This window comes from Ursus arctos, unplaced genomic scaffold (assembly GCF_023065955.2).
Source record: "Ursus arctos isolate Adak ecotype North America unplaced genomic scaffold, UrsArc2.0 scaffold_3, whole genome shotgun sequence".
NCBI classification, from domain to species: domain Eukaryota; kingdom Metazoa; phylum Chordata; class Mammalia; order Carnivora; family Ursidae; genus Ursus; species Ursus arctos.
Window position 1 is genome coordinate 9,738,858 of NW_026622985.1, and position 11,507 is coordinate 9,750,364.

Below are 11,507 nucleotides of genomic sequence, written 5' to 3' on the forward strand. Positions count from 1 at the left end.
CCACCCCTCCTCTGCCCCGCGCCCATCAAGCGCCCAGCCCTCCCACGCAGGTTGCACTTTGGTCTTGTCCGCGGTCGCAGCCTCCCGGGGGTTGACCTTTGCCCTGAGACCGCCCCGCCTCGTCGCTCCGCGCGACGCCGTGCTACGTCCGGCGCGCTGCGCTGGGCCCAAGATGGCGGCGCCCGTGTGCTGCTGGGTGCTCGGGCCACGGGTGAGTGGGCGACGCTGGCCGGGTCCCGCGGTCTGTGGTGGGGACCTTAGTCTCCGTCTCACGTCCCCTCCTCTCACAGGTGCTTTCCTGGAGCCGAGAGCTGCCGTGCTCCTGGCGCGCCCTGCACACGTCCGCGGTCTGCGCCAAGGTGAGCGCGGCGGGGCGTGGGGGCCCAGGGGTCAGGGGGCCGGAGACCAGGGGGCAGAGGGCCCGGGGACCCGGGGGCAGTGGGGCCGGGCGGCGGAGAACTCAGGGACGGAGGAGCGGGGAACCGGGGGCCGGGGGGTGGGCAGCTTGGGTCGGTGGTCGCATAGAGTCACGACCCCTCTCTGCTCCTAGAACCGGGCGGCCCGAGTCAGAGTGGGCAAGGGGGACAAGCCGGTGACCTACGAGGAGGCGCACGCGCCGCACTACATCGCCCACCGCAAGGGCTGGCTGTCGCTGCACACAGGTGAGGGGCCCATCGTGGCTCTCAGTCGTGGCTCTCACACAAACACCAGATAAACACGTGCGAGAGGCTTGATTCAACTCCTACGTATTCAGAGGTTTTCATTCTCAGATTTCATCTTCGTGAAGCGCTGTGGGACGTGGGCAGAGCAGCCACCCTGTACACACCTTCCCTGCTGAGGGCCCTGCCTTCTCGTTTCTGCTCATATCGTAAACAAGTGTTCTTTCCGAGATCCACTCGCGCTACAGTTTTGTGCTTTTTGTCGGTGACTTCGCTCCCTTAAAATAGTGGTGAAGTGTGAAGCACAAGAAGGGCGTGACGTACATTGGGGAGAAAATATGCATGTTAGGTGCGCTTCCTTCAGGCACGAGTTACAGTGCTGTTGGCAGAGTTCAGTGTTAAGCGGTCGTGTAAACAGAAACACACATGAAACAAAGTTATATATTGATGTGTTGATAAAACTGGCTTAACCCAGGGCATCCAGAAACTTAACCCTGTGTTTTCCCTAGGAGCGAGGGTTCAGTGTTCCCTAACACATTGCTCATGGTGACTTTATAGAACGTAACTACTGGGAACTAACGAGAATCAGCTGTGTTTTGTTCAGTATGAGACTTCTCAGCTTGCGTGTTTTGAGATCCATCTGTATAGAGAACTTAAAATACAGATTCCGGCCCCCCCCCCCCCCCCAGCCCGTTCAGGTTCTGGTTCAAAGGCCTGGGGATGGGTGTGGAGACTCTTAGTACTGCAGGAGGTGTAGAAGTTTCAGGATCTACACTGAGAATCCACTGGTTGAGGCCATAGCCCTGGCTGGTGAGAGAGCTCATGTCCCTAGTCTCAGAAGTAGCTGGTGGCCTTGTCTCTCTGGGCCAAAGGATGGCCAGTGCTTCTATAAGCGGTCCAGAAAGAGTGGAAAAGGGCGAGACAGGAAAGGATCATCTGAGTCTTGTGCCCTGCTAAGGCCTCATTCTTCCCTTTTGTAAATCCAAGATAACGAATTCTACTTCACAGGATTTGTTTGTGAATGTAATGAAATAATGTACTTTGGGGCTTTAAAGTGTTATTCCTTTTATTCTACTTGTAGAAGAAGAGAGAAGCAGCCAGGGTGGGGGTGGAATTGAGTGCCCGGTGCTCTTGGCTGTTACCTCTGGAGTTTCTGCTGAGTCTTCGAGGTGCCCTTCTCCTTTCAGGTAACCTGGATGGGGAAGACCATGCTGCAGAGCGAACAGTGGAGGATGTTTTCCTTCGAAAGTTCATGCTGGGCACCTTCCCAGGGTGTCTGGCTGACCAGCTGATCCTAAAGCGCCGGGCTAACCAGTTGGAGATCTGTGCCCTGGTCCTGAGGCAGCTGCCTGCACACAAGTTTTACTTCCTGGTGGGCTACAGTGAGACTCTGCTGTCCCACTTTTACAAATGTCCCGTCCGTCTGCACCTCCAGACTGTGCCCTCCAAGGTCATATATAAGTACATCTAAGACAGTCACCTATTTTGCATCAGGCTCTAGCCTGCGAAGGACAGAAACGTGTGGGAAAGGAGTGAAGGAGAAATGGGGAAATACATTCCCTCACTGTCTCAAGGATTCCTTTTCAAAGCTGCTGTTGAATAAATAGAGCTTCCATGTTGTCTTGCCTCTTGGTTTGTCTTTCCTCCTTAGAGAAGAGGACTAGTAAGGTTTCTTCGAGGATGCTCCGAGACTCCGCAAGAGGCTGCCAGTTGTTTGAGGTTTGGGTAATAGCTACAGTGCAATGAGTCTCTTGTCACTTTACCAGGAGCTTTACCTGAAGTTCTTTATTTTCTCTCAAAGGGGAAAAATCCATTTTTGGTCATTATAAAATAACATTAATTTTTAAAATTTTGAAACAATATGGACATGGGTCAAATCAACCATGAAAGTTTCTTGTAATTCTTCCACAGAGAGAACTACTGTGAACAGTTTATTTTATTGCCAGATGTACTTTTTCCTTCCAGAAATACCTTACTGGATACTCATTGCTTATGAAACAAGCTTTCGATTGAGCACCTGCCCTGTGCCACAGATTCTTCTGAGTGCTTGGAACCCATCAATGTACAAAACACTCTGTTCCAAGAGCCCTGCCTTCATGACGCTTGTATCCCCGTGGAGGTGGATGGGGAGGACCAGGCAGCACTGAGGACGCCAGGCCGGTGAGGGAGGTAGACCTACAGCTCAGTGCGGGAGAGCATTCAGGAGGTGGCATCTGCAAAAGCTGCAGGTGGCTCTGGGCACTCAGGCGGGGACTGCTGACCAACTTCACTGTGACACTGACCTTGACCCTCACCTTGACCATGACGCTGTTACACTTAACCCTGAACCTCAGCCTCACCCACCCTAATCCCAACCCTGACCTTGACTTACTACCCTGACTCTGCTTCTACCCTAAGCTTTACCCTCATTCTAACAGAAATGCTCTCCCTAGTCCTACCCACAGCTTGACCTTCACTCAACCTCATTCTTACCTGAGGGTCTCCCCTGATCATGTCTGACTCTGACACTGATGTTGACTATGTCCCTCACGTAACACTGACTTTCAGTCAGAACTTCACTCTGAAAATATCCTAATGCTGTCTGATCCTTATTACGACCCTGACTGTGACCTTATCCTAACCCTAACCCTGAGGCTTGCTTTGACTCTGACCATAATCCTCACCCAGACTCTTATCATGACCCTGAGTGTAAAACTGACAGTCATTTAAATTTGACCCTAGCCCTGATCTTCCCTTATTGATAAACCGGACTCTGACCTTGACCCTGAAACACAACCGTCACCCAGACTCTGTCCCTCATGCAGCTCTGAACCTACTCTTAACCCTGGGTCTTGACCCCCACACTAACCTTGACCCCTAGCGTGACTTTGACCCTCACCCCCAGCTGACCCTGCACCTAACCTCAACATGATTCTGACCTTAGCCCTCATCTCCACGCTGAATTCTTCCCTGCATTTGACCCTCGCCTTGACTCGTGCATGGATTTTCTATGGCTGGCATTATGAACTACCATCAGTGTGGTGGCTTAAAGTAACTCAGGTATATTTGTCACAGTTTTGTAGGCCAGAAGTCAAAACTAGGAATTGCTGAGTTAAAATGAAGATTTCAGCAGAGCCACATTCCTTTCTGGAAGCTTTGAAGATGCAGGAAGGGATTGTGAGCCATAGAATACAGGAATCCTCCACAAGTTGGAAAAGGCCTGGACAGGGATTCTCCCCCGGAGCCACCAGACACAGCCCTGCCCACCCACACTAGACTTCTGAGCTGGACAGCTGTAAGATAGTAAGTTTCTGTTGTTTTAGGCCACTCAGTTTGTGGAATTTTTTTAAAAAAAAGATTTTATTTATTTATTTGACAGAGACACAGCTAGTGAGAGAGGGAACACAGGCAGGGGGAGTGAGAGAGGAAGAAGCAGGATCCCAGCGGGACAGGGAGCCTGATGCGGGGCTCGATCCCAGGACCCCAGGATCATGCCCTGGGCCGAAGGCAGATGCTTAACGACTGAGCCACCCAGGCGCCCCATAGTTTGTGGAAATTTGTTCAGGCTTCAGTAGAAAACTAATACAGCACTCAATCTCTACGTTAGGGGTTAAGGGCTAGGGTTAGGGGTTAGCTTGGGTTCATTCATTTGCCTTTTAATAAAAGATGTCAATGCTTAAATAAGACATTTTTTAAAAGACCATTTAACAGTGAGGAAAAGTAAGCATGTATCCCCCCAAAATAGGGAGAAGAACCAAAGGTCCCAAAGCAACACCTAAGTCAGAACATCTCGACATTTAGGTCTTATCTTTAAAGTCAATACAAAATGTGCTTGCTCTGTTGCTCCTCTCACAGACGGATTTGCTCCCCCTTTCATTCAGGTCTTGGCTCAAATGCCACCTTCTCAGAGAGGCTTCCTAATGGGCCTCTCTGGATATGATGGCCCCCTTAGCCCGCACTGTTCTCTTTTTAGCCAGCATTCCTTTGGTTCCATTGATCCATTTACTATATCCTACGCTGTTTGCAAGCTCCCAGGTAGGACTAGAGCTATACATTTGCACACAGTAAGTACTCAATAAATAAATATTAATTAAACCAGCTTTACTCTGTGGTATGTATGGCTTTCTTTTTAACTAAAAGTATTGATGTTTTATCAGTGAACTTTTTACCTTTTTCAGAATATATCTGGAGAAATCCATTGCTCCATGAATATATATCTGTCACTGCTGTGGCTTTGTTACGTCTCCCGTCATCCTACCCTGAGCTGCCAGGAGTGCTCACGACCCATGTACGAAGCCCAGCCTCAAATCCTACGGGTGAGTTTTGTGGAGGTTCTGGGTGGGGGGGGAGTTGGGAGGCTTGTCCTGCTGGACACCACTGTGTCATCTGGGGCCAGAAGTGAAGTGAGCACCCATCTTTTTTCCTCTTCTCTTTCCATCTTCCTCTACCCTCTGTCAGCAAGTGGGTTTCCCGCCAGCCATATCTTTGCAGACAAACTCTGAGATGGCCGATGGCTTGGGACTCCACTGACCTCACAGTTTCATGATAACCAGCGGAAGAGGTTTCTGTGACACTGACATGACCTATGTTTCCAGAATATGCCACATGAAGAGTCACATGGGAGCCTGGGAGTACAGAAGAGTTAAATGGGCGATTTGTACCTCCAGCTACAGCCGCTCCGGGGGACCCTGCTGGAGGCCATCTCAGATCTCAGTCTGGCTCTGTCACCAGTTTCCAGTACGATTTAGGAGAGTCGCTTAATCTGAGCTTCAGTCTTCTCATTTGTAAAATTAGGAAATGTTTTTAGATTAATGTATTCATTCAAGAACTATGTAATGAACTCCTATTAAGTTCTAGGCAGTCCCCAAGATTGATTCTATCTCAGGAATTCTGACTCCCATCCTCCCTTCTCATACTGACTTCCCCCATTTGACACAATGGCTGTTCCATGGAAATTCCCTAGGGCAGCATTGGACTAGCAGTTGTCTTCAGGGTGTGCCCTCACCCATTTGATGTGGCTGAGGGGCCATGGGCAATTCTGAACCCAAACCCAAGGTTTCGGCTAATTCGCCTTGTGCTGTCTTCCTTGCACCACAATAACAGTGCCTGGATCAGGCCTTCACTGCAACAGCTGCAGAATGAGCCGGCTTAGCGAGGACCTTGCCCAGAACACTAGCGCCACGACACTGTGAGGGTATTCCTAGTCCCCAATGAAGTCACGCAATGCAGCAAGTGATTATACATCAGGGTGGATGATGCAAAGTGTAGTTTCACTGAGAACATGACCAAAACATTTAAGTGACAGAATAGCATGTTTAACTACATGTAAGTGAAGGGAAAAGCAAACACTGGGGTCAAAAAAGAGGAAAGGGAGTTCCAAGAAGCAGGCTGGAGTAGTCAGGGGGGCGGGGGGTGGCTCGTGGAGGAAGTGACCAGGAGACTTGTCACTGGTCACAACAGTGCAGCATCAGGGTATGTGCTCTGCCTGACCCGCTACCCCCAGGGGGATTGGGGGCATTCTAGCTCCAGACCATCTACAGTCCATCGGCCTGACATAGCCTCCGTGGTATGTCTTCTTTGCTCCTGGGTGTGGCTCTTTTTCTGCTTCTTGTTTTGTTTTCCTCTGTACTGTACTATTTTGTGTGGGTTCAGTACTGTTAGTTGACACAAATTCTTCGGGAAAATAAGTGGAATATAAGTCATGCTTGTTTCCTAAGTAGATGCGAGCATACTCAATAATAACAGACTTTTCCCAGGCCCCTGGGTCTTCATTTGCTCATCAGTTCTGAGATTTTTAAAAACATATTATATTTTTAACAGTTTCAAAGAATTAGCTTGGTTTTTTAAAAATTCAAGAAACTCACACTTTTAATAATCTATGAAATGATCTATGAACATTGAATGAGCAAAGTTTTACAGGATGAAGAATTGGCTTTGTGGTGGGGTTTGCACTAATGTTGACTCACTGGTGCCCCCGTGCGGCCACTCTCCAGATTGCACGTGACAGAGTGTGTTAGAACCTATCAAATTCAAGGGAGAATAAGATAGAACAGGTTGGCCCCTGGGTCCCCTAACTCCTAAAAACCATCATATAATTTATAAGCCATATTGTAAATCGAGTATATCTTAACTACATGTTAGGGTTAGGTTCAGGGTCAAGTTGCATACATTAATTATGTACAGCTTTTTGTATGTCAATCATACCTCCATAAAGTGTTTTTAAAAAATAAAATGGGAGAGAATATAGTCACTCAAAGCACTGAGCACCTTACCTGTCACAGTACATATGTAAATAAACGTAATTATTGTTTAACCTTAGCTGAGGACCAGGAGCTGGTCCTACAGGTACTTGGCAGATAGTATCTGTGGCCAGCTGCCCATCTCCCCCGACACCCACGCCCAGCTCAGCACATCCTCTGCTATGCTCAAGGGCAGCCCAAACAGAAGGACCAGGTCCAGGTGTGGCTCCCTCCTGCCAGGCATGGTTTGCTTCCGACAGAGAAGGTAGCCTGCTCATGGACACATGACATTTTCTTCTGGTTACTTGCTTTCCGCCTCCCCTTTTTGTCACCCTGGTCCTTAGCCTTTAGCTCCTGTGAGAACCTGGTTGACATTTCAAAGTGCAGATCTGTGTTGCCTTTGTTCCCTGTCTTTGGGTCAGAGATGAAGGCAGGAAAAGTCATCATACTGTGAAAGCAACAAAAGTAAGTATCAGGTGTGCTTTGCCCTCAATACCTCAGGCTTGAAAGAAATGGCCAACTGTGTACGTCATGTCATTCGCAAGCAGCTGTAGGGACTCATATAAGCATGTAAGATGAAATTGTACCGAAAGAAATCTCATTACTGAACTTTTGCCTTGCAGAAGACAGTTCAGTGACGCCTCCCTCCCCCCCACCCCCCGCCCTGTCTTTTCCAGTCTGGCCAGTGCCCGGCTGCGCTGACCCGTGTAGTCATACAAGGACACAACCGTGATCATCCTCCTGGAGCATTCCCGGTCCCCCTGCCCCCTGGTCTGGCCAACCCTGCACACCCCCAGTCCTCCTGGGCATCCCCTGTAGTGGCACTTGTCACACCATGCCGTCATTTGTTGTCTCTCGGTCTGTCCTTCTGCTAGGAGTAGATCTCTCTCCCAGCTGCCTGGCTGGATGACAGGTGGGTGAATGGTTTCGGGATCTTTTGTCCTGGAACAGCAGACATCCTTCAAAACCCTGATGGGCAGGGTGGGTCTCTGTCCCTCTGTGTGCCCCCAGCCTCGGTGGAGCATGGTGACCAGGACAAGGGATTTGAGGGTCCTTCCAGGTGAAGTTTGTTCTGTGAAGGTGGATTCCTTCTGATATCATTATGTAACCACATAACGTGGCTGTTACCGTGAGACAGCGTGCTACTGTATTGTATTCTACTTGCATACCGTGGCTAACAAATAGTAAACACACGCTCACACTCACACCTCCGTTTCTGAGCATCACTACCGTGTAAACTACAGCGAATTCCCACTGCACGGCAGACATGTAGACGTGCCATTAAAGGTATAAACAGAGGAGGGTGGATATGGAGTTTTGGCTAAAATGATGGAGGTCCTTGCCTGTGGGGGTGAAGAAATTGATCTTACCCAGAATGTGCTAGGTTCTACTCAAAGGAGTGATATGATAATATTATCTTTTAGAACAGGGATCGGCACAGACTTTTCTGTAAAGATTTTCAGTTAGGTGTTGCAATCCATGGGGTCTCTCGGACAATGACTCCACTCTTGCACTGTGGCTTGAAAGCAGCCACAGTATATAACTCATGTTCCAGCCAGTTTTACAGAATACAGGAGGAGGTCACATTTGGCCCACGAGTGGTAGTTTCCCACACCCCAGATTTGCAACCTGATGGACGATGGGTGAGAGGGCTCTTATTTTCAAATGGCAGAGTGGGCGTACACTGGGACCTATCCTGCCTGACCCCAGCCATAAACTTGAAAGGAAAAAAGGATGATGGAGAGATTGGCCAACAGTTAAGGCCTCAGGAATCTCCCCTGCATTTATCTGTATGCCTGGAACTTCCCGCGAGATGTTTGTCTCTGGTTGAATTACATGTAGGTATTGTTTGGCTGAATATGTCCCCATTGCCTGGTGGGTATATCTTGCGGGTGATATACCACACAGTTGGTCGTCTTGTTCAGGCCAAGACAGCGAGCACATTTATGGCTCCCGTGAGTCAGGGGAAGACCTAGCCCGTGCGGGCTTCAGGACGAGTTTGATTCAGCCCTCAGCAATGTTATTGAGCACCTGGCTTCCTGGGCCCTATGTGGTGCTGGCACAGGCCTGACCTAGGCTGCCACCGCCACGGTGATGAAAAAGCCTCTGGCCTGGGTGGTGCACCCCAAGCGTTGCTCTGCAGGCCTAGACCTAAGGTTCCTGTCATCTCATTGGTTGGGACCAGGTCACATGCCCCTGGGTGAGCCAATCGCTGGAGCCAGGGAGTGGAGCCGTGGAGATTGGCACAGGTTGTTAGGTCCTCTGTTGTAATGACTTTTCTAATTGCCGTGGTGGCAACGTCTTCTGTGATGCATGTGTTGATAAAACGAGTATTAATTTCTGGTAGTGAGTGGGTCCAAGGTGCTGGCTTAGTACCCAGCACCTCAGTCCTGGCACCTCGGTACTACTGTACTATTCTGCAGAGACAGTGGCTGAGAATGAGCAAAGCTGATGGAAACTGATCTGGAATGTACAAGGTAAGGCATGTGTGTGTGTGTGTGGGGGGGTGTATGGGGATTGGGGATGATAGCTCTGGCCAACCTGTATCTCCAATTTACCTGGGTTCAGGAAGGTGCGAGGAATCCGTGGTGTTTCGCCATCAACAGTTTTGCAGAAGAAGAGTATGCCTTTTGCATGGAGTATGGCAAGACTTGTTCCAAGTATTTTCTAGTTGGTACAGAAGTCGGGGAGAGCGGCACCCTCCAACGCTAGGATAGGCGCTAGAGGCTGAGTGCTCTCAAGGAGGTCTGGCTTTCACAGGGCTCACGACTGACGAGGACGGTTAAAGGTTTTGTTCTAAGGGTGGAGTATTGGAAGAATGGGGCGCACCTTGTAATCCTGGGCAGAGGACAGATCTGGAGGCCACTGTGGAGTTGCTTCGTGCGAGTGCTGGTGATCTGCAGCGTGCGGCTAATGAGATGTCTGTCCTTTATTAAGCTGTGGGTGTGGTTTCTGCGACTTTGTCCTAACGGCTGGGATTTCCAAGCAGTGGGATTTTTCACGTCACTGTAATTTTTGGTCCCCCGGGAGTGGGCAAGTCCCGTTCTGCTGCTGAGAAGTGTGTCTCTAGCGGTTGGAATGTGTATTACAAGCCTATAGGTAAATGGGGTGGTTACAGGGTCAGCAGGCTATTGTTATTGATGATTTTCATGGGTGGATTCCATATGATGAGATGTTAGATCTTATGGATAGGGATCCTCATTAAGTGCCCATAAAGAGTGCTTTTTCTAAGTTTAATAATAGATATACTTTTATTACTTCTAATAGCCCTCCTTGTCCTTGGTATTCCAATGAGCAGTGCTTTACAATGTTGCCTGCATTTTATCTGTGTGTTGTTGAGGATTTGAGAATGGAAAATGTTGGCAGTGACTCCACAAATTGTACACTGGAATATCCAGATAATAACATTTTATTTTTGACAACAAAGTAGGAAGTATCCTTCTTAGTTTAAAATTGGGGAGAGGGGCGCCTGGGTGGCTCAGTTGTTAAGCGTCTGCCTTTCGCTCAGGGCGTGATCCCAGTGTTCTGGGATCGAGCCCCACATCAGGCTCCTCCACTGGGAGGCTGCTTCTTCCTCTCCCACTCCCCCTGCTTGTGTTCCCTCTCCGCTTGGCTATCTCTCGCTCTGTCAAATAAAGAAATAAAATCTTAAAAAAAAAAAAAAGAAGCTCTGTGTCAGGAACTGGGGCAGAGGCCAAATTAAAAATAAATAAATAAATAAATAAATAAATAAATAAATAAATACAAACCAGGGGAGGGGGATCTTTTGGTACTGGTAGTGAGTACCACAGTCCTTCCTAGGAAACTTTATCAGATTCTATTGGGAACTTGGTCTTTGCTATGGTGGAAGAATCAGGAGTTGACAAATTGTTTGTCTCCTGTTTCATTTTCCATGAACACTTCTATGATATTTGGTTTTACAGCTCTACCATTGTGAAATCATCCCAAATTTGGCACCAGCTCGCCTTCCCTGCAAAGGTTATGTTTGAGCCCAGAAAAAAGCCGCTTCTGGGTGACTGGGAGACTCTAGGATCAGAATGCTGTCACTACGGAGTTACTGTGACCCTAAATTCTGAACCAGCTCCTGACACCCAGACTAAATAGATTTCAGACTTAGAAACTTCAGACAGAAATTTTGTGTCCACGATGACAACGGAAGAACATGTATAATCCCTAACCCTAACCCCTAACTTTAACCCTAAAACCTAACCTGACCTTAAACCCCAAACTGGAATCCTGAATCCCAAACCTGAAATTGAACCTCACACCCAAACTCTGAACCCAAGTCCTGAATCCAAGCTCTGAACCGTGAAGCCAAACCCTAAACTGGAACTCTGAGTCATGAGCCCTGAACCCAAACCCCAGCAAGAACCCAAACTCCAAATTTGACCCTGAACTTTATCCCCTAAGCCCTAAGTCTTAAACCCTAAATCCTAAGCCTAAAGCCCTAAACTCTAACCATTACCCTGCCCCTCACCCTAAATCCTCACCCCTGATCCTAAACCCAAACCCTGATCTAGAACTCTGACCCAAACCTGAGCCTGAACCTAAACCCAAACCCTTAACCACACTTTGTTTATGCATTCACCATTGCTGGGCATTTGCATGGTTTCTACCTTTTGATTATTGT

The 11,507-nt window shown here is 48.6% G+C and overlaps 1 protein-coding gene across 1 annotated transcript; it reads left to right on the plus strand.

Annotated features, from left to right (window-relative positions):
* On the plus strand, window positions 1-2,278 carry MRPS24 (mitochondrial ribosomal protein S24). Its single transcript, XM_026502629.4, has 4 exons — window positions 1-211; window positions 291-359; window positions 551-662; window positions 1,847-2,278. The coding sequence occupies exons 1-4, from the start codon at window positions 173-175 to the stop codon at window positions 2,128-2,130; spliced, it is 504 nt and encodes a 167-aa protein (XP_026358414.1). The 5' UTR covers window positions 1-172; the 3' UTR covers window positions 2,131-2,278.
* The last annotated feature ends 9,229 nt before the right edge of the window (window positions 2,279-11,507 follow it).

Bases quoted from the DNA above. Each gene is read 5' to 3' on its own strand.
- MRPS24 (XM_026502629.4), top strand. From the start codon at position 173: ATGGCGGCGCCCGTGTGCTGCTGGGTGCTCGGGCCACGG. The intron at 212-290 runs GTGAGTGGGCGA...CTCCTCTCACAG, and splicing joins GCTGGGTGCTCGGGCCACGG to GTGCTTTCCTGGAGCCGAGA. The intron at 360-550 runs GTGAGCGCGGCG...CTCTGCTCCTAG, and splicing joins CGTCCGCGGTCTGCGCCAAG to AACCGGGCGGCCCGAGTCAG.